Source organism: Corapipo altera, unplaced genomic scaffold (assembly GCF_003945725.1).
Source record: "Corapipo altera isolate COAL_440 unplaced genomic scaffold, ASM394572v1 2b, whole genome shotgun sequence".
NCBI classification, from domain to species: domain Eukaryota; kingdom Metazoa; phylum Chordata; class Aves; order Passeriformes; family Pipridae; genus Corapipo; species Corapipo altera.
Genome location: NW_020884874.1, coordinates 16,265,904 through 16,289,499, shown reverse-complemented (window position 1 = coordinate 16,289,499; position 23,596 = coordinate 16,265,904). Strand labels below are relative to the sequence as shown.

General features: G+C 39.3%; 1 protein-coding gene across 7 annotated transcripts in view; it reads right to left on the bottom strand.

Moving 5' to 3' along the window:
- Positions 1 to 23,596, bottom strand: part of NCOA7 (nuclear receptor coactivator 7) — an 89,148-nt gene that overhangs the window by 53,337 nt on the left and 12,215 nt on the right. For all 7 annotated transcript variants that reach the window (XM_027631476.1, XM_027631471.1, XM_027631510.1 and 4 more), the window contains one exon: positions 10,783 to 10,914. In XM_027631476.1, coding sequence (XP_027487277.1) covers positions 10,783 to 10,832 — 50 coding nt within the window. In that variant the 5' untranslated portion in view covers positions 10,833 to 10,914. The remainder of the gene's footprint in view (positions 1 to 10,782; positions 10,915 to 23,596) is intronic.

Sequence of the window (23,596 nt, the reverse complement as noted above, 5' to 3'; positions counted from 1 at the left end):
TGTGGCAGTTTCTTCCCACTTATCCAGAAAAGGTGCTTTGATGATGGGAAATTTTCATGAATATTTGCGTTCCTGAGGGCTGGAAGACGGGCAGGTTCCCCTCCTGCAAAAAGGTAATGGTGATTCTGCTTCTCCAAAAGCAGCAGAGAAGAAATCGTTGTTTTGTTCATAAAGAGGATCTTAATGTTGAGTAAGGTGATTCAAGTCAATAAGTGAAGTCACGTCTCTGTGTTTGCCGAGCAGGAAGGTCAGGGGGATTCAAAAGTAGCTACGGCTAAGAAGTCAGTGACCAAATTCAAGTCAAAAACTCAATGATTTCTTTATTTAAATGACTACTAACAGGGATATCTTAGAGAGGGAGGGGACTGAGATTTAAAATACTTGTCTTTGCATTAGCTTTTGCTTTTATTAAAAAAGTTACTTTGAAAATTACCATTTAAATGTCGAGGCTCTCTGCATCATTGCACCATTCTGTATGGTATCAAACTACAGATTTAATACAGTTGTAAACAAAAGTAGTTTAAAGAAAGAAAAATACAGAGAAAAACACCATCCTTTTTATTTTTTATTAATAATAGAGAAGACCAAGTTTATAAAAAAAAAAAAGGGCACTAAAAAGGAAGTCAAATTGTTGGTTTTAAATGCTAACTTTTGTAACGATGCCAGAATTATCCAAATATCACTATATATTTCTCAAGGATTCTGTTAATAACAGTTGGAACTCCTAGTATATGGGATATTGTGCACATGCTTACAGACAGGCATTTAGGAACAAATTTACAGCAAGAAGCACAGTGACAGGAGTGAGAAAAGGTTTTATTTAAAGTATTTCAGAGTAATTGCTAAAAACAAATCTCAACCAGCCCACCGCATGTCTTAGTTCTATGTTTGCATTCATTGTCCTCAAATGACTTGTAACCTATTTTGCATGTTGAGCAGTTTAATGGATTTTCTGAACAGACTTCCCATTAACTGACAGGCAGCAAGGAAGAAATGCCCAAGTGCACTGAATAGTGTGTTACATGGATTAAAGTTCTAAAAAGACAGCCAACCAGGCCGATAATAGGTGGGGAAAAAGAGGAATCTGTAGCTACAGTGTTTGGAATAATGACTGATATTGTCTCACACAAGAAATATTTCCTAAGTGAGAATGATAATCACTCTACACCCAGAGGAGATGTCTGCATCAATGCTTCTATTCAAAATAATATGGCATCATCTTTTTAATACTGTAGTCAAAAGACATTAACCATAGGTATATAGATGACAAGACAGGGAGGGTTTGTCTACATGGGGCAGTCACATGGCAGGTATGTACCAATGCAACTTCTCAAATGCATATACTTTATGCTACAATGAGAATTTGGCATGGCCTGATATTTTCCATTAGCCATACCATCACAGTAGTGTAGTAGGTCCTCAATTACACATGTAAGAGATAAAGTGTGTATTAATTACTTCATCTTAAAATTTCTCTGTGGATTTTATATCAAGTATTATATTATTTATGCTTTGATTTTTGACTGAAGAAGAGTTTGGATTTTTGCTTTTTCACTTCGGCCGACACTTTCAACATGTATCAAAATGTATATGGTTGGAAGGAGAAGAACCGCTTACTGCAGCGGAAATAAAAACACAAAAAGTAAATCTTGCCCTCTGTCAGAACAATGGAAGAAGAGGTGACAGGAAGATGCAAGAGGTCCTGCTCCCTTTCCACGTTCTCTGGCCTCAAGGAGTCCATACGGTCCCACGGCACTTCAGGCAAATTCTGAACTAGAATAATAATGGGAGGACACCAGAAAGGTATACTGCTCTTGAATTTGATCTCACAAGGCACCCCTCTGCTTAACACCAAGTGTCTTCGCTCCTTGTAGCATCCACACACCACCCAAGCTGCAGTACATCCAGGAGGCTGAGTGCCACCTCCTCCCTGCAGATGCAGAGCAGGAAGGTGGCAGGGAAGCAGGCCAGGAGCTATCTTCAGTCTCCTGCTATTTTCAAGGACAACGACCTCCTAGCAAATCTGGTTGGCTTGAGCCAGATAAGGGAGGTGCTCTCTGACACCCTGTTCTGCTGTCTGCCACTATGCCCACACCTAACCATTCCCTTCTGGGCTGGGGAGGAAAGCTTCCTGTCATGCTGGGTCCTACTCTTGCTATGGAAGGTGGGTAGGGAGCTGCTGGCCTCCCCTCCTCTGCGGTGCCCTGGCACTTCACCCTGCAGCCACAGTGCTTTGGACCTGCCCTCACCACCCCTGCCTGTACAGCTCAGTTCCTACAAGCAACTTCCTCTGTTCTGTTAAACCTAACAGTATGGTTCCTCATATGCATACAGTTGCTGAAGTGCTTTAGTCCATGGGACCAGAGTCATACGCTGTAGTTTCAGATTGCGAAAAAAAAAAAAAGTTTTGGCAGCATTTGTAAAACAAAACACCTCTATAACAACAAAAATCCTTCTCAGACTCAGGCAAGCAGAACTGCTACATGCAGCACCTGCTGTGGTCCAGGTGGAAAGAGGAGCATCATCTTTTTAACACAGAGAGTGAACATAGAGATAAATCTTCTGCTTAAGGAGACTTTATTTTTAAAGATTGTCTGATTGAAATATGTGATTAACAGCTTGAGGCTATTTATTTATAGAAGCATTACTGAAAGCAAAAATCCATGAAAGAAACATGCCAGAAACATAAAATATAATTTAAATTAAGCTTACTTGTGATTGGTTAGCTGTTAAGTTTACATCTACTTAAATAAAAACAGCCAGTCCAGAAAAATAGTGGTAAAAACCTGAAGCTGTTATCAGTATTATACAAGTGTTATACAAGGCAAGTTCTCTGTGCCTGAGACTGATGTGTCACAGGAAAATACTCAGTGCATTGAGACACCTACAGAGTTGATTTATGGCTCATTTACATTACAAACGTTTTCTAAAGTAAGGACAATTATCTCCCTCCTCCCCAAATTCCTAAGCAGTTCTGTTGCTCTCCTCGGGATTTTCTTTCACACAAATCAACAAGAGGAATCCCACAGACCTCAATGGAATGGCATAGAGACTTAGAGTATAGCTAACACACATGCTCAAATTTCATATGATCCTAGGAAATGCTCCCTATCCAGACTACTGAGTAGGACAAAAAAACCCCACCGCAAATCTACGCTTATAACTCACCTCCCCATAATCAGGTTGGCAGGAGCAGAGTGGGGTGGGTAGAAATCCCTTCAAAATACAGTCTGGAAGCTGGATTAACGCTGAGGGCATGAGAGTTTACCACCTTAGCACCATGGGGAACCTAAGGCCACCAGGAATATCCACACAACCTCTTACCCTGTTCGAAGTCCCAGAGCATAGGAAAAAACTTCAGTCCCTCAGGGAGGCAGGAGCTGGGTCCCCAACGTGCACAGGCACGCAGCACAAACTTCAGAACATGCAATTAAATAGTTCAGATACACTGCAAGCAAACAGGCACCCAGTGCACCCAGACAAAATTCCTTTAGTTAGCTATATAATGCTCTATAATCTCTCTGACAGAGGGGGAAAAACTGCCTCTTTCCAAAAGCACATTCCTGCAGGTATTATTCATACCTTTCCCTTTAAACACTCAGCACTATTACCAGCATAGACCATCCCACCAGCCAAACCAACAATACAGTGTAGCACGGCACATACCAGAACCAAACAGGCAACAGCCTCGAATAAGGGGCAGCAGATACAAAGGCAGGCAATTTAATTTGTGAGTCAGAAACACTGGCACCTTCCCTGAACAAGTATATCTGGCTTCTTATCAACCCGTGTTTTCTTCAACCCAGTAAACTCTTAACATATCTCACAATGCTAACTCTTCTTCTCAAAATACTATACACCCCATTCCCTACTACCATGTGGTATAAAGCACAGGAGAGCTGACCAGGACTGCTGACAGCTGAGATTTCTCCAAGCATGAGCACCACTAAAAAGTCAGTACCATCAGGCATCTCTTTAGGTGGCTGCTCTTGGAAGGTGCCTTCATGCCATAGTAGCTCAGTGATGAAGCTGTCACCCGTAAGAGACATGGCAAAATCAGAAGGCTGAGTTGGATCACCTCTTTCACAGTAGCATCTCATGCAACACTGCTTTAAAAATTGATTGTAGAACACACATCTGCCAATTAGTAATGCTAATTTCCACCAGCATTTAAGTTATACTCTATTTTAAAATAGTTCACTGGGAATAAGCAAAATTTTATGCAGTAAGTACATAAAGCATTTAAGAGCAGAAGAGAAGACATGTCTGGGAAGCTGAAGGGACAACACCATACTTGCAGACGCTACAGAAACAGTGCAATTTAAAAAGGTAATTATATCAGATACAGCAAGAAGTCTGTATCTCATCTATCCAGAAAGCCATCTTGTGAAGCCTCCAAATTTTATAACCTTTAAGATATGTCTTTAAATCTCTCCATGAGTGAAAAGGTAAATGGCGCAGCCCACCAGGAATGTCCAGCACACCCCGCATGCCCGGCATTCCTGGGGAAGGGAAGCAGAGGAAGACAAAATACATTGCAACTATGTTAATAGCAACTCTTACCAAAACTGCACAGACATCTACATCAAAAAGCCTATGGTGTAACTATGTTCTAAAAAGGAGGCTAAATAAGTTTCTTTCTAAAGGCTGATAAGAGACACACAAAGGTCCCTTTGGGAAAAGCAAATTTAAGGTCATTGTTAGGCCTCTGCCCAACAATCCAGTCTTATAAGAATCTTGCAAGGTGAAAAATTCTGAAATTACTGGTGTGACACCACATGTTTGAAGATTAAATAAACTCTTTTCTCTGCATAGTCTGTGATATAGCACTCAAAGAAATCAATAACAACACAAAACTCCGCCTTTCTTCTCCCTCCTAAAAAAAGGTTCTTTATACAGAGCTCACACTGTTACCCAAGTCTCACTTCACATGTAGGGGGAAAGTGAATGGGTGAGGAGATTAACCACTCTTCCCTTCTTATGCAAGGTTTTTATCTCCATTAACAGCATTTCCAGTACTGGAAAATTTTGAAGAACACTGGGCCTCAGGGCCCCATTAAATACTTTCACTAACTCTGTTATCAGTAACTGAAGTCTTCTTCAATCCTAAATAACTTCCCTACTCTTGAGGATGAAAGCAATGAAAAGAACCGTGACTACAGAAACCACTATCTTGTTTATGTTTCCCAGAGGAAGCACTCACATTGGGAATAATTCTGTGATTCAAAGACTAAATAGAAAACAGCAATCCATGTTCTGCTGACTCCCAATCTGCACCACAGAATTAAAAGACTACTAATATAAAAACATCAGAATCCAGAAAGCAACTGTGCAACAAAATGTGAGATGAGGAAACAGTTCCCGAGATAAACAACTGTTCAACACACTTTTCCCAGGCACTGCAACACTCTTCAGAAAAAGTAGGTTCAGTTTCCCTCCCAACTCTCATTCTCCAGGTTTACAACCATGATAAAACTTTTATATATATACATATCAATATATATAGATATAGATACAAAACAGTAAGTTTGTAAGCAATGAATAGCAGTTGTCTCTTAAGCATCGGAAGGACCTAACCAACCTCGCAAAGTTCTACTCAAAAGGTCCTAGTGCTGCTGTCTGTGAAATTCAAGACATTTTTCAATGTCTTAAACTACGGCAATTGCAAAGGACAGCTAAAACACTAACCTACCCAGCAGCAGGCAGAAAGTCTGCTAAAAACATTGAAACCTTTCCATTTTAAGTAACTGGAAGATAAATCACAAAACTGTATGTTTCAGAAAACATTTTATCCAACATCGCAAATCACCTATCCCAAACATATACTCCTAAATAACAGAGCAAATAATAAACATTGCACCCCATAAATTTGAAGTAGTGATATATTCAGTCTTCTCCTACAAAATAAAATGCCTCAGGCATACAGGTTATTGACTGAAACAATGTGAGTAAAATGCAATATTGTTATTTAGTTTCAGTAACAGGATTATGAGGTAATGTTTATATGTCTGGAAGCAGAGCTACTTCCATTACACAGATGAACTGAAATGATGCATTATTTCCTACAGTAATTTAAAAATATTTAAGCATCTCCAGGATCTTGGTTTGACTATTCTTCACACCCAAGATAAACCTCCATGATGGTTTGTTTTAAAAACAATGTGTGGAAACTTTTCCTTCTAAAAGCAAAAAATAAATTACGGGTGCTACAGGAAACCTGAATAAACATCAACACTTTGGCTCAGCAGAGTAAGAACAATTGCAAGGAGGCAACTGCTGGAGAAATAGTGAACTGAGGAGCACCAAACTTTTGAAGCTCCTTGAATGGATATAATGAGTCTGGCCAACAAGAAAAGTACTTAACAGAACAATTTATGACAAAGTCTCATGCATAGGAGATGCCCTCAAGAAAGGGTGTTTGTGTATATATCCTTTATCTATATATCCCTTATATTGTGTTTTCCTTTGTCCTAGACACCACTGATTCCTTCTTTCCACACATTCCCTCTGTGCTCACTGCATTTTTCTTATTTCACGATCTTCCTATGTCTTAATAGCCACAGGGTACAAATACTCAATATGAGAATAAAATAGAAGACAGAAAAATTCCAGATGAGATGCTTACAAACTTGTTAGCTTGCAGTACACAAACAACTGACCAAAGGAGTCACCATAGCATGTCAGACCCAGGGTCTCTGCAAGCCAACATCCTGCCTCCAACAGCTGCAAGGACCCAGGAAAGGCCATAACAATATGATATAAGCTTTCCAGACTCTAGCTGTTTACAACCCAGTAACTATGTATCAATGATTCCTATTGCTGGAATTGTTGTGAATGTTTAAAGGGAAAGCTAAGGTTAGGTCGTAAACAACTACTGTGATTGAAAATCTGTATACCATTTGTTGTATGGTTTGTTTTAGTTATTTTTAGGCATTAAAAATAATTAGAAAGAGGGGAAAAAGCTGTAAATTAGAGCCTGGAAACAACTAAATAACAACTGCAGTAAACACTCATATATTTGCTTGTAAATCTTGGTTTTAATGTATGTCTTCATCTGTCTGAATGCAGATTTAGGTAGCATCTAAGCCAAGAATTTAAATTAAATTACAACATGCTGTGAATTTCTTTATTTCCCTTAGATATTCACATCATAAGGAAACATGATGTACAACTATATTGGTTGTACAACTGGCTTCAGGTTCTGACAAAGTACTAGCAATCTGGAACTAAAGGGAGTGTCTGCCTACTGAGATGGGCTTTGGAGCATTGGAGCATTGATGTAGTTTTTTCAAAAGAATGATGGTAATAAGACCAATGTAAATGTAATAAATACAAAAGTACCCAAATCCCGGTAAAAACATTTTCCCTAATACTTTCACTTCTTCTTTGACTTCAGAAATCTGGCTCTCAGTGATGACTGAAAAAAAGAGACTGAATACTAAGATTCATAATTCCCCTGGAAACCACTAAGAAATCATTCAATGTAAGTATTGTTCTTACAGTTCATCTGCACATAGCATTCTTCAGATTAAGGTCACCACAAGTTGGAGATATAACAATTAATAAAATTAATGTAAGCATTTTGGTCAACTTGTTGAAAAGCAACATTTTTTCAAATAAAGCATACTTAGTTGTTTTCACTGCTAAGACAGTAGTACACAGCTACTTGACATAGATTGTACACTGCATGAAAAATGCTGAGTAACTCATTTTGATGAAAGTTAAGATACACAGAAAACCTGAAACTAAAAGAGTCCCTTTCATCATTCTTTCAGAAAATTATTCAAACTCTTCCATTATGATTTCTCATCTCCTTCAACTTCTTGTCCAAATACATCCAGTATCACACAATAGCACATGCAAACCAATCCCAGTTTCAAGCTGTACATTCAGCCTTCCAGATTACCAATTCTTTCCATGGGACACACATCGCTCATTTTGGTAATTTCTTTTTAAATTAAGTTAAAATTTTAATAGTTAATCATTTATGAGGTGCATTGCCTAAGAACCTGACCCTATGCAACGGGCAAGGGAAAACAGAGAGGCTCTCCATTCTGTAAGGTGAGAGAGAAGATGCACAGATAGAGGAAAATAGCAAGTTGTACCTGGGCTCAAGGGCACATAATCACAGTAAAAGGACCAAATGTCACAGCAGAGTCAGGGACCCAACAGACATAGATGTGCCACTGTACATCTATATTACACTGTGCCACTTATTTTTGGACTTGCTGGATACCAGCACGGGTATTGGTCCATTTGGGAGCCAGTGACAACAGAAGAGACTAAAAACAAGGTTTGTAAAATTAGGTAAGAAAACTTAACTACACAGAATAGTCTTTAAGTAGGAGTAACAGTCTTAAATAAGGACCTATTGCATAAGAGAAATTTATGCTTGCATGTTACTCTTTTACTTCTTGCCTTTTAAACTCCCACGAGCTATAACATCTTATCTACATAAGGAGTCTAAACTGCTCTTTAAAATTTTTGTAGACATTTCTATTTTGTTTGAAAAGGTACTTTTTCATTTCTTGCCAACCAAGGCAAAAAATAAGCCCTTTACCACAAGACAAAAAAGGAGCATTTGGTAAGAAGTAAAAATGGATGGAGAGGGTTTTATTTCAGCATCACTTGCCAGAGAGAGGGGAAAAGACCTGGGAAAACTGAGGTTCTCAGACCATGACTATCCATAGTGGAAAGATAAAATGGTTGTGTGGCTCTCTTCTACAGAGAAGTTTCAAATACTTTAAAGGATAAATGTGTAAACAAGTTTATTTACAACACTAAATCTGGGGGGAAAAGATGTAGACAATTTCATGTTCATCTTGCTTCCTCTCTTGCAGTTCAGGAGCTGGTTTGCCAGCACACAGTATTTTGGCATTCTCAAGCTAACCTTTCCAACAATTGCTAGAGTAACCACTCAGAGCAACACTTCTACAAAAAGCTGTCCAGGAGGCACAAGAATTACACTAGTCTGAAGGCTGAAAGGTGCCTTCTGATTGGTAAGTCAGTCGCTTTGGGATGCTGGCTGGGCATACCACCTACTGACATACTTTAGCTTCTATTAAAGCATGACTTGAGGGTCTGCAAGAACATTCTTGTAGAAATCATGCATGGGTTTGCTTAGAGTGGGGACTTAAGGGCCTGCAACTTATATAGAGAAAAAAAATGGAAGCTGGGAGGGAAAGAGACAGGTGACCTCCTCAAACTTACACAGCAGTTAAGTGCTAGAACTAAGAACTGATTTCAGATCCTTTTGACCCTTGCTCAATGTCCTATGCCCATACAAGACACACTGTCCCTGTGAATTTTTCAAAGAGAACAGCCAAAAGAGGACAGAGAAAAGCTGCACAACAGATTAAACACCATGTCAAGGACTTTCCTGAAAGCCTCTTGGGGCTTTCCATTTGTTTAGCAGACAGCACTTAGAAAGAACTCATAACATCCTCAATACTAAAGCATCTTACTCAGACATCTGTCTCAAAGCCTGAGTCTTCCTTAACACAAAGTTAATTGTTCCTTAGTACAATCCCTTTAGCTACTTCTGCTTTATCCTTCTCGATGCATCCTCTGCTACAGGTGCCACTGGCAATTTCCCCTTCTCAGAATCCCAAACCGCAACATTCCATTCTGTCAAACATCAATGTAATTGCATTTCTACCAACAGAAAGCAAGTCACAAGGCATTAAGAGATGAAACTTGACCACAAATCTTCAGCCACCACTGCATACCATCTGAATAGCAATAAAGTAGCAACTTTTCCCCACACTACTACTTCTAAGTGGGACAGACGTCTCTGTATGTCTGTAATGCACTACGGCTACTGGTTTAGTGCAGCTTTGATAACAGTCACTTAGTACTGAGTGAAGAGAGTATACAATTCTCCTCTTCAACAGTAGAGAAAATATCCTGGAGACAAAGATGTTTTTATTTCCTACCCCCCCAAGAATAAGCGAGCTTTGGTTCTTCTTGTACATCAGAGGTCAAGATGACAGACTTGGTAACTTAACAAACAAAAGGTACTAGGAAAGCAACATCACTTATTTCTTAGAAGTCATCAATTGTAAATTCCAAATGATAAAAATGATTGACTGAAAAAATATTGTTTTCATTTATAAAGGTCACAAAATCACAGAATATGTCAAGCTGGAAGGGAGTCACAGGGATCATCGGTCCCTACACAGGACCATCCCCAAGAGTCACACCATGTGCCCAAAGAGTATTGTCCAAATGCTTCTTGAAGTCTGCCAGGCTTGGTGCTGTGACCACTTCCCTGGGGAGCCTGTCCAGTGCCCAACCACCCTCTGGGTGAAGAACCTTTTTTTAATATCCAACCTAAACCTAACAAAACCTCAGGCCATTCCCTCAGGTCCTGTCACTGGTCACCAAGAGATGATACAGTCTAGACAGCTTACCCTTTCTGAGTTGGTCTTATAGTATGAGATAATACTACTCAGATAAACTTTAGGTTTAGACATGTTTATATTTTAGATATGCTTGTTTTCTAAACACTCTCCAAGAACTGGATGTTGGAAGCTCAGATGCAGGGTAATCTGCAATCGAGTACCCAAGAACAGTTTAGTGTCACAAATTACAATTATAATTCTCTCCACTACCCAAAAGAAAAAATCACCACTCCAACACTGAGGACACAGCAGGGATAGCATTTCCTGGATACATACTGCAGCAGGTTCCATTTTTATACATATCTGAAAAATCATACTTGTGAAAAAGGCAGAATAATGAATTCCATATTTTAATCAACATTAAACCCTGTAACCTTACCGAGCAAAATAGCCTTGTCGCCGTTCTTTCTTCTCTTCCTTGGTCTCCATAATTCAGACTCAAATGGGCAAGGTGAGCAGTCAAGCACGATGCTCTTTTTCCCCTCAGTACCTCATGTCCAGGCAGAGTCTCCTGTATATAACATTTAAAAACCGGAAGTTCATAAATCAACATGTCAACAACACCTACAAAACCCAACAGGTCATGGAAATAAAACTGACCCAGTGACAAAGCGAAGTAAAACTTTAACCAGTGTTTTCCATGCAATACCCGTTTAGTATACAATGAGACAAAAACAAATAAATGCACTCAGGCCAGCTTCCCTATCAGCAAAAAAGAGATACTGCAAAGCAGGTAACCCAAAGAGCTGCACCAAGTTCTAAAACTCTGGAAAGATTAAACTATTTTGCACGTTTCTACCAAAACATCTTCAAAGTCTCACGTGTTTCATAGACAGAAGACCAAGAGAAGCTTTGGAAATGTACAGTACACACAGTAAAACCAGTAAGACACGCACTTTATAAAAAATCTGTAAAACAGTGAGAAATCAAGAAGTTTTAAAACAGTGTAAAGGAAGAAAGAGTGATCTACATTCTTTACAGAGGTTTGACTGTTGTCACCAATACAAAAGTTCAAACAAGTATAAGGGAGAAACAAGATGGACCTCCAGCTCTCCAGATGAAGTGCAGTCACCTTGAGATAGGCAAGACTAGGGAAGATTATCTAGGTTATCTCAGAAATTAAATAAAAAAAAAAAAAGAGACTAGTAACACTGGCTTTTGACATGAACATCACCACCTCTTGGCAGAATGCCCTACCAAGACAATGGGAAACCAGGAGCTGGGAATTTTCAAACTGCTTTATAATTACTGCAATTAACAATTTGCCACATCTACTGCTGTCCAAGATCCTGCCAAATTTTTTTATCCTCTTTCCCTCTTAAATACATGTTAACCCACCTCAGTGGTTTGTGCACATGCACAAAATAAGTTAACTTTAGAGCTCGTTATCGGTATTTCAGATTAAGCTCAAACCAGAATTTACTAGTAAACATTTTAGTTTAATGGGTTGCATAACAAAGAAATGGAAGCCACACAAATCATAGCAAAAGAAGAAAAATTCCTCTGGGACCTAATCAGAGGACCTATTTTTCCCTGCATTAAAAGATCATAAGCTACAAACTACCAGTTGTCAACAAAATAGATAATGTAGCAAAGACAGACTAATCTACTTGAAAAACCCAAGAACATACCATGCTAGATGCTATCAGAAGTACTTGCCACAATTTCCCCTCCTTATTTATGGATGATCAGTCCACAGCAACTGAAGTCCATTGCTTCAAAATGCAGTTTTTCTTACTCATTAGGTTTGAATACATCTAGCATATCAAAAGGACTCTAGTCTCTCTGATCGTTACATATCAGGTAGAGTCTTACAGTAATGGGCACTCTTTAAAGGCAAATGTCTAAGACAACTTTGGCTTTATAAAGAGAGTACTATTTTATCTCTACAAGATGCAATTTTCAGCTGGACACAGAAACCTACACGACAGTAGCATAACAGCAGCATCAAAACAAATTGGCCTGCTTGGATGTTCAGTCTGTATGAAGATACCACATACTTCCTGAGAATTTTAATGCATCTTTATCTTCCCTGTTGGAGCAGGTCCTCAGATCTTCAGAGGATCAGAACAGGTGGCTTTCTTATCACTGCAGTTAGAAGTACAATAAGTCTTTCAAAGCATACAACTACAACCTATGGACCAAATTACAAAAAGAGTTCAAGGAAAAAGGAACTACTCTTTCCCCTTGGCCTTCACTCACTGTGTTGAGGCATGAGGGCACTCAGGCCACAGCTGAGTCTCGCTGACACCAAGAACTATCAAATAACCACAAAGCACTGAGATAGTATTAAACGACCACGAGGACAGTGGAACCCAAGGAAATGAGAAGAGGGAAGCGGGGAGACCCCTTCGCCTCACTGCAATGTGGTCAGCTGGGATGAACAAAGGGAAGAGAGATCTCTCCTCAGTGCTTCATCTAGTGCAAGAGTCAGTGGCATGCTCTTTCCATTCATTCTCTTCCTCTCCCATGATCTACCAATCCCACCTAGCGGAATAACAGCCCTGCCTCGATGGGACTACAGCCCAGGGAGCCAGGAGATGCCCCTGCCTGCCCACATCTCTGTCTGGTCCAGTGCCAGAGAAGCCCCTGGCTGCTTCAGCAAAGAGGAGTATGAAGAAAGAGAGAGGAGGTAGGGCTTAAGCCTGGACCTAACCACAGATGATGCAGGAGGTACCAGCACTAAAGCAGCAAAGCATGTGTAAGGTTTGCTGTTTGCTTTCATCAACACTAAACAAAGCTTGCAATGACAAGGCAAGTATGGAGCCTGTTCCTCTCACATCAGCTAAATGCAGCTCCAGGCCCTTTCACACAGTGAGGGGGAATAAATCAAGAACTTTAAAAAAAATTAATAATTATATTCATAACAGATGGGCATTCAGAAAATCAGAATGCTATCCGCAGACCAGAAGCAGCAAAGGCATTCAGGAGAATTTTGTTTTTTCTTTCACTAAAAAAAAATACAGGAACGTAATATCCAATTATAGAAAATTTTTACAATAAAATAATTTAACATCAGATCCCACTCTCTTGACTTTAAACTTATTTAGCTCATCTTCCTAGAAGAAACAAAGGTGTTGTTCTAGGAAGACATATTTAAGTCTGAAAATTATACTTTGAAAATGCAGTACTAGGAAAAGCAAACTGATTAGGAATGCTAACTTCGTAAGTTCTGAGTTTAATTTTTGTTGGGAATTTTCATGTACTAGTTGCCTTTAAGAGAGAAAAAAAAAAGCCTGAAAGCTAGGAGGTACAACCTGCAGTAATTGCTACAGAAAACTAGTATTTAGTTTTTCTGAAAGGTCCTTTTCATTTTTTAGTTCTTTAAGCAGTAATAGTGCAAAAGCCACAATTCCTTTTAGACTGTCACTGACATGTTAAGATTATACCAAAAAATGCAAACCTACTCCACACTTCCCCCCACCTGCCCTTTGATATCTCCTAAGAAAGAAAGACCAAGTAATCTTTATTAATATTAACTGCTTAAAATGTTATTAATGCTATATGATTAAAATGAATCTTGGTTTCCTGGCAGCTCCTTTCTGGTAGAGATGAAGACTGAATCAGACGGACTATTAAAAATGTACATATTTGGGGGATATTTATATGCCCAGAGACAGACAACTTACGTATCATGAGTTCAGTGCAAACTCAAATGATGACAAAGCTGATTTTATAGAAATTTCAGGCTGAGTTTAACTCTTTCTACTCTGAAACTGAAACAGTGAGAAGCTTATATTACATATCTACAGTAATGCTAATTCTTTTAATTAGGCATTTTCAAGAGGAAAGATATTCCTAATGACCAAACAATGCATTTAAGGAAGGATCCAGTTAAAAATTTACCACTCTCCAAATTTAACCAATGTCAGCACCTGATAACTATATGAAGAAAAGTACAAAATGCATAAAAATATACTGTCCTTTTCAATGTTGGTCCTGTTGTTCTGGATATTTTCATTTATATTTGCTCATTTTTGGATACTTGCTTCGTCTGCTTAGTTTTGCCGCCAGGGAGTTCTGGGGATGCTACTGAGAGTTTGTAATGAGAGTGGGAATGCTCCAGCAAGGCCATAAAAAAAGAACAGAAATTTTAAAGTTAAAATCCAGGGAAAAGACTGAGCTCCTGACCGTGGATACCCACACCACTTTAACTGCTACCACCCTCCCAAGATCTCCAGAAATGCTGCTTCCAGGTCCTGCTGCCCATCCTGCCACCTGGCTCTGCAGGACAGCAGCCTCCTGCACTGATACAGTCAAAGCAGCAGTAGCAGATGCTTTAAGTGTGAGGATAAACAAAGGGAATGGGAACTGTAATTTTGAGGAGAACATTAAAAATAACTAAGCATGTGACTAGAGCACTCTTTAAAGGCTGATAAATTTATCAATTTTTCAAAATTATTTTTTCTCCCTTTTCCCTCCCTTCTCAGGCATGAAGAATAATGTACCTGCTACTTGGAGTTTAAGTAGTTTACATTTTCATGAGACAACAAAAAACCCTGCTTGCTGCACTCATGGGTAAGCACCCAGAAATCCTGTTTGCTGGTTCTAAAGCATCGACAATCCCCCAACTGTGGGTATTACTTTGCAAAACCATGGACATGAACAACAGTACATCCAACAGCACTAGCAATGCAGAAGCTAATGGAGTATCTGATTATTTTTAGATCACTCAGTGGACTTGATGGCTTGTCTCTGACCATCTGTGCCCACTGCAAGTCCTGGAAGGACATACAGAGAAAAAAAAAGCATTCAAGATCATGCAGTTCTCTAGATATATTTTTTATGATCCTGTAGAGTCAGTATCTCTCAACCTTTCATAAGGTAGGAAAATTATGTAATTCCCTACTATGCAAATAGGGAAGTGAACTACCAGAAGTACCTCCACATGCTCAAATGAAAGCAGAAGAGCAATGTGTGCAAGTATCCTCCCACTAGCTTTAATCCAGCCAGCCTCAATAACTAGCAGCAATGAGAACACGGGAGGAGACTATTTTGACACAGAGACAGTTATTATTTTCTAAGAATTTAAACTGACTAACTTTTAAGACCAAAGCACAGTCTCCATTTTATTTGGCTCTGTGGGCATATTCATAGAAATTACAGCTCAGATCTTCAAAAGAAAATAAAAAGCCAGCTCTCTGAGGATCCAGGTTCTGGTGCTCTCTGGTACAGTATCCCATACAATAGTAATTTTTTAATTTTTGCTTCTCTATTATATCTCTGCCCCTTAGACTACAGACAAACATCACCCACATCTGCTCATACCACTGCACACTTCCTTACTATCACCTGCTGTAATACCAACATTCAAAACTGGTCATATTCAGACATGAAGCATTACTAATTATTTGCCTTAGATCTGCAACTCTGTCTTCTTATCAATAACAAGTCTTCTGGGTACATGTGCCAATTCTGACCCTAAAAGATGTACCATGACAGATGACAAGGATTACACCAACAAGTCAATACTAAGACCAAAACCAGAAAAGATATGTATGTAGTACTCCAAAAGTAATATTAAAAATGTCTATCAAGTTGGAAAAATACAAAATTGTAGAACATAACACAGGCATAGAGAAAGAATTTTCAGTGTATTAGATCTGAAACTGAACCCTTGGGGGTTGCTAGCTGTGCCTCTGATTAGCCCAAAGGAGTTGCCAGAGCACTGTGCAGATGCAAATAGATAAAACCACACACTAAGAAGGTTGTAGCATAGGGTCACACAAACCAACTTTAAACATAAGGCAACAGAAACATGAAAGAGGAGACACTGCTTCTTGGTCATATAAATACATATGATTAAGCTTCACAAGCCAAACCATCAATACTGATTCTTGCATTCATTTCAACAGACCTCCCATGTTTAAAGCCAGGAAGGTGAACGCACATTCACACTTCAGGAGAAATGCTCAACTTTGCAGCATTTCATTAATGCCTCACTGACTGGACTAACCAGGCTGAGTTTTACTGCTTTTATATTCTGTTAGTGTATTTTATTTGGGGCAATAGTAAAGATAAAAGTTTTGGAATAAATACTACAGCATCCCAAGATGAAACGTTAACACGAATGCACACTCAGTAATGAGGAGAGTAAGCTACAACTCTTTTAGTCTTTTTCTTCAGGCAGAATGACCCAGAAAAAAGTGGGATTGGAAGCTTTCAGGAAAGCACCTAGCACAAGCAAATAAAACACAGCACAGACTTAATACATTAAGTTGGATTGGTAAAATAATTGTTTATTCTAAAGCTATCTTAAGACAAATATGGAATTATTTTAATAGAATTATATAGACACATTATAATCACTATGTGAATAGTAATGTTATTTCTAAAATATTAATAAGCTCTATAAAGAAGTTCCAGTTCATTACACATAACTAAAGGGTGTTAAACTAACCTAAGAGAGCCTCTCCACCTGAAGCTGAGGCTGATGACTCAATCGTTGCTTAGGTGAATGACCCTTATTCATACCTTTAATATTTACTCCTGTCACATTATTTCTTGTAATAAGGGTACACTATTAAAATCCAAAAAGAATTAAAATGCAACAATTAAGGGACTGAAAATAAATCTGTATGCAGAAGCAATTTCTAGACTTCTTGCTCATATTAAACACAGAACAGCATCACAATTCCTGTGTCACCAAATGGAGAGAAAAAAAGAGATTCGATATGGCTATTTGCATGCTGTGGACCCTCAAGGACAGATAAGATCTGGAGATAAGATAGGCAAAGAAAACAAATACTCTTGCTCTTGAGGAATACAGTACAATGTTTAGGAGATTATTATCCCCCCTACAGTGATATAGTAAGCTAACAGTCCAAGCATTTACATTTCCTATTAATGAAGTAAGAACAGGCTAAGCTTAGATCACACCTTCAACTCCCCAACTGGATCTGCAGTAGTCTGTCCACATGAACAAAGTTCAGATAACAAAACTTGATTCAGCTCCAAAGAACTCTCCACACAAATTACTCCTGTCTACCTTGGGAAGAGACTTTTACCCACTAACTCAACCTGTCACATTTCACACAGAATAAAGAGAAGCAAAAGACCTACCAGAAATTCCATATCACCAGTGAAGTTGTCAAGAGACAAAAACATCCAGATTCACTCTTCCCTCATAGGCAGCTGAACATCACCAGATGTATTTTCCATAAGGAACACAATGTATTTTACTGTTTAACTCAGCTGCAGTTGCTAGACAGAAACTGGTTACAAAACAGAACATAAACTATTAACAGACAGAGTGCTATGCCATCCAAAATGTAAAAGTGCATGCGGCTGGAAATCAGGCCACTTGGGAAGATTTTGATTTTTAGGTCAACAAGAACACTGCTGCAGATGTTTTAAAACAATTAATACTTTCATTTTCTTGTTTATCCTGTTTCAACCCACCCCAATGCAATCAAGCATCAAGTCCAAGCCCTCTGAATCCTGCAGCTTCTTATGCTTACACTCTAGAGGTATACACAGTATTACCCTCTACAACTACCTGAAAAGAGATGGGGATCGGCCTCTTCTCCCGGGGACCTAGTGATATGACAAAGGGAAAAGGCCTTAAATTGCACCAGTGAAGGTGTAGGTTGTATATTAGGAAATATTTCTTCACTAGAATAGTGGTTAAGCATTGGAACATACCCCCCAGGAAAGTGGTGGATCACCATCCCTGGAAGTGTTGAAAAAATGAGCAGACATGGCACTTTGCAATATGGATTCGGTTGGATTTGATGATCTTGGAGGTCTTTTGCAACCTTAATGACTCTGTGATTCTGTGAACTAGAGAAGGATGCAGTTTACCATATCCAGAGAGGTAAGATGGATCACTGTTCCCTTACCTCTCCCTAGAGCATGCAGACATATACACAAAGGACTTTTTATGTAGGTACTTCTCAGCATTCAACTAAAACACCAAATATTTACCATTTCCTACAATCCAAAAAAAATTATAAACACTCAACATATCAACTAGCATTTAGGCAATCTGCTTAGCACTACCTTGCTGATTTGTCACTTGACACCATCATGTTCCTTGCTCATAACAACTTCTAATTTCATGATCTGTTTAGTATTTCAAAGAAAGCCTGCATATCTGTTTTGACAAGGTCAAAACACATGCACAAAGATAACCACATCACTCCCAGACCCAAGGAATTACAGGTTCTCTACCAGGTTTATAAGTGACACGATCAAGTCCTCCTTAGATTCCCCTCTCTGAACCAAGCAAAGGGACAGAAGCAGCGAACAGAAAGTCACTCCATCCTCACCACTCCTACACAGTGGTATGTCACAAGAGCAAGTCAGGTAGCAAACAAATTCGGCCAAGCACTTGGTGCTCCCTCCGTGCCAGGTGAGCAACCAGAAGAACTGTCCTACACCCCATAGTTAGAATGCTGCTAAAGGCCACTGAAACCACAGTGTCACATACTGCAGCCTGGCTACACACCAGAGTTGTTTCTATGAATTACCTTACACAGGCCTCGAGTGGGATTCTCACGGGTAAAACAGCAGCATCACAGCAGACAACATACAGCAAATGTCCTTTGGTGATAAAGGGGACCCTGATCAGCCAAAGGAATTGCGCTTCCATTCATCTGTCTAAGGCTATTAAAATACGTCCCTGCAACAAGCAGCTGTCAGTTTAAAGTATTACTGCCCTTCGCCTTCCTTCCTTTCACTTACTTCAGCTGCTTGCTACCACTTCACCCAAAATTTCCACAGAGATGACTTGCAGAAGACTCAGCAAAAGTGGTTCCGTGTCTGTACTTCCCGTTTATATCCTACCATGCCAGCTCACGCCCCCTTCCAGCGGGCTTTGCTGCACATGGATGAACTGTAGGCACACTCTCACTTGTGCCACAGAAAGCAGAACTGCAGGAGAAAGCTTGGGCAGTGACTTTGTTCAGGAGGCATTAGCAACCACATACTTGGAAAGATGAGTGCTGTGGAGACCTACAGCCAGTATTCCTGAGATGAGAAACAGGCTACGAAAGACAAATAAATGCATGATCTCAGCTTCACAGCAATCTTGCTCTCTCTCTTCTCAGTTCTTTTCTCACAAGCACAAGAAAGGCATTGATACCAAAAGTAAATAAAGCTCAGAGCCAAAAGAGATCGGTGATTGAAGAGTCACTTAAGCCACAAAGATGCAGCTTGATGCTTGGCACAAATACCTGTACCATCAATCCCAGGGTACCATAAATCACCTTCTACTTACAATTAGTTTACATCCCAAAATGCTTAAAGTCAGGTTTATATTTGCAAATATACCCATTGTACCCAATGAGACTTGTTAAACATGTTCTCAGTGCTTTACAGAGTAATACAAGGCAACAAGAAAGATTTAAAATATGAACAAACCCATCAACACTAGAACTGGTCACTGTTTTTTAGGTCAAGCACATTTCCAGCCATATTCATAATCATGCTGTGAAAATTATGGGAAATGTTTCTTTAAAAAGTACCCATCATTCTCAGGTTCTTAGAAAAAGAACCTCACATCAATAGGCCAATGACACTACACTGTGAAGGATTAATATTTAAATACTGTGTTACTTCAGAAAAGTAACTAAAGACACAATTTTTAAGTTTCAGCTCAACAGTCCTTTTTACAATTGACCCTGACTCATGCAAATTCCACGCCATGCCTTTTTCTCTGTCATCTATCTCCCAGCTGAGAAGCAAAGGATCTGAAGAGTGGGGGCACAAAGGAGTCTCACAGTAATGCAATGCAAATGTTTTCCTATCTGAAACACTGTTAACAGAACCAAAATGCCAGGTTTCCATAGCAACCTGAACTGTGTCACATTGCATACTCTGTACATCAAGTAACATATTGAACAGCTTAATTGTAACACAAAATCCTGTACATTTGTAACGTACAAAATCAACATTGGAAACCTTCACTGTTTCCTTTTCAATTGCTTAACCTGCAACATTTATTGCATTTATTGTCTCTTGAGTGTGACCCTGTACTACACCAGCACATGCAGCTTCACAGGTGCTCTGATGCTGGCACCATTAGGTGCATTAAAATTACAATGATCAACCGTAAATGAAACTCTCTCCCTGCTGCATAATCTGAAGCCTGTAAGAGCAGCAATGTTTCTAATGATTTCCTTCCTCCTTGCACACTCCTTTATGCATTAGGTAAGAGAAAGTGATTTAGTTTCTTGCTTTTCTGAAACATCGTTAAAATCTTTTTTATCTTACCATTTTTCCTTCCTCCATCTCCAGATTCCTGTAAACAACTACACATAGTTTCTGGCCTTGTAACAAGAGCCACCTTGCACTATATACAATGCAAAAACTCCCCTCTCAAATAGAATTCCCCTCGCTATACACCAGAGCACAGACACATTGACCTACTATTCAGAGAGTCTCTCTTCGAAGACCTGCTTTTTTGTTTCCAGAAACAGAAAAGTTCTTCTTGCTTTTCTGTGTTCTAAGCATTCATGCACAGCTGTCTGTTCAAAATTATTACAGTAAATAAAGTTAGTAGCCTATTTCTATGTATGCAGAAAAGACAGTACAACAGAAAGATTCATACAAAACAGTTATATGATATCCTTTCTTCAGCATATCTAATCTGGTTGTTATTTGCTCAGCTCTTGGATGTGTTCAGTCAGGGACATGGTTCAGGGCTTCATTAAACAACAAAGAAGTTAACGATACACTTAAATTAAGATTGAGTACTGTTGCATGAAAAACAAGTGTAGAAATGTTCTGGTAACACAGTAGCAGTATATATTTTACTTTCAGCTTATTCGTGTGTTTCAAACATTTTACTGAATAGAGGTGCTCTTGTTGAACAAAACAGACTGATTTTGAAACTAAAATTTGAACATCTTACAGTGACAGTATCAACAAAGTAACTCAGGATGCTGAAGCTAGATATTTCTTCTTTCTGGGAAAAAAAATACAAAACAAACATCACAAACTCAGAAAATCTGACAAATACCTGTGGAAAGTGTATTACCCCAGAGCTAGATTCCTAGAATCAAGGATCATTTAAGCTGAAAAAGATCTTTAAGGTCATCAAGTTTAGCCCTAAACCTACCTGTTTCACCTACCTACCTATTCTTGTCAATAATTATTACAGGACCTAGGATTAAAATGCACTCATCAATCTCAAACCCATGGCTGGACTAACCTAATGAACAAGTAACACCTGGAGTAGCTTCCACAGGTCAAAGTTGCTTTTCTGAGCTATCTGCTTGCTGGACTCAGGGAAGTAAAAAAAAAATGAAAAATAAGAATAAAAAAAAAAAAGGTGAAAAGAAGCAGGAAGAAAGATACGTTTCAAGGCCAGATAATGTAAATTCCAATTTATGACACAGTATGCTGTCACGCCAGAGCCTTTCAGTGAGAAAATAATCCACAACTCTTTCATCACAGAACTCACAACAAATAGTATATGGTATGAAGAAGAAATAAAAACTTAAACAACAGTTGCAAAACACAGTACAAGGTAACACTTTTTATTTTAAATGCAATATAATGCTGACTGCAAAGGAGTTAAGAGTTGAACACTGTACTCCATACTGAATGTGAAGTCCTGATTCCAGCTGACATCCATGGAAGTCTGATTGTTTACAAAGTTTTTGGATATTATAAGAAAACCAAACCAGAACAACAACAACAAGAACTAACAGAAAAAAAAAAACCCCACAGCCAGAGGACAGGCTTTTGAAGGACTGTAACCATTTACTAAGGGATGATGAGAATTTTGCCCAAGAAACAAATTTGGTAACTTGAAGCCCTTACATTCCAAACCCTACACTGGTCCACATGACAGTTACCAAGTACAAAGAAATACATGCCTCCTCAGAAGGACCTTAAAATCAGGTTTGCTGCTACAGGGGGCCCCCTTCAGCTCCACCACCTTTCCTTTTGCAAACCTTCTTGGCTTTCCACTGGCATTTGCACACACTACCCACCACACTCTTCAATCATGACTCGTTCCTAAAGCAGCAGGGTCCCATTCTGCAAGGAGCAGGGTCATTCTGCTCTGCCAGGTCTGGGTCTACATTTCCTTCCCAGGAGGAATACAAGGAAGGGAACGCATCTTCTGTGCTCTTCTCATAAACTTAATCTGAAGTGCATCCAGAGTTGAGCAGAGGGCAAGGAACAATGCTCCTGGATGCAGTGTTTTTCCTGCAGCTCACCATCCACGGAGCCCAGGAGAACCCTCCAATACATAAGGTCTCATTGATTCCTGGGGTTCATGTTACTTGCTCTTTCCAAACTCCCTGTAGGAGATTTATGATTTCTTGTACTTGCTGTACCATTCTGGTTTCAAGATCGGTTTCTAGTCCCCTTTCCCTAAACCTGCTTGTTACCTGCCAGGCTCAGTCTGGGACTGGGAACTACCAGAGCAGGGCTCAGAAAAGGACATAACTAGTTGACAAAACACTGAAACTTACTTCTCACACAATAGGGTCAGGTGCACAGTGTCAACAGAGCAGGAGAAAAGAAAACTAATCTTCATCTCCTTAATCTCTTTTCATGACAACCGATGTGTTAGTTATACTAACAGAAATGATGCGTTACAAACAGAATCCAATTTTCAAAACAAATAACCCACTTAAAAATTTGCCCACCGAGTGATCAGTTAGCAGCAGAGCTCTATTTTAAGGAATCTAGAACTCCTGATAGAAGTGAACAAATAAGTCCCAATGAGCAACCACATCAGCACTAGCCCAATAAAGGAGATTTATTTTCCATCCTGTATTACCATAGCAGGACACAAATGTAGATGTCACAAGAAGTTCTTGCCTAGCCTTTGTACAGTGATGTGATGCTACCCTCTATTCACTCCTAACCACAAGGCATACCTAACCAAAGAAACAATTACCTGCAAATCAAATTAAATTTCTTCAGCTGATACCTAACCACAAAGACTGAAGAACAACTCAACCCTAGCACAGAGCCACCCTTGTCATTCCTTTATGGTTCTGGATTCACCTCCTAACTGCCCTGATGACTACTGAGGCTGCTTGCAACTTGACCCCTATATCTGGGTGGCAAAGGGACTTTCATCAGCTCATCAGCTCTTGCAAAGCTGTTAATCATCTGGACCAGATCTGCACAAGTGACTGGCTCACAGCAGGCAAAGTCAGTCTTTCACCACTTACCTGGGCACATTTCAGCACACTGTTCCCTAACAAAGTAAAAGTTTTACCTCCTTG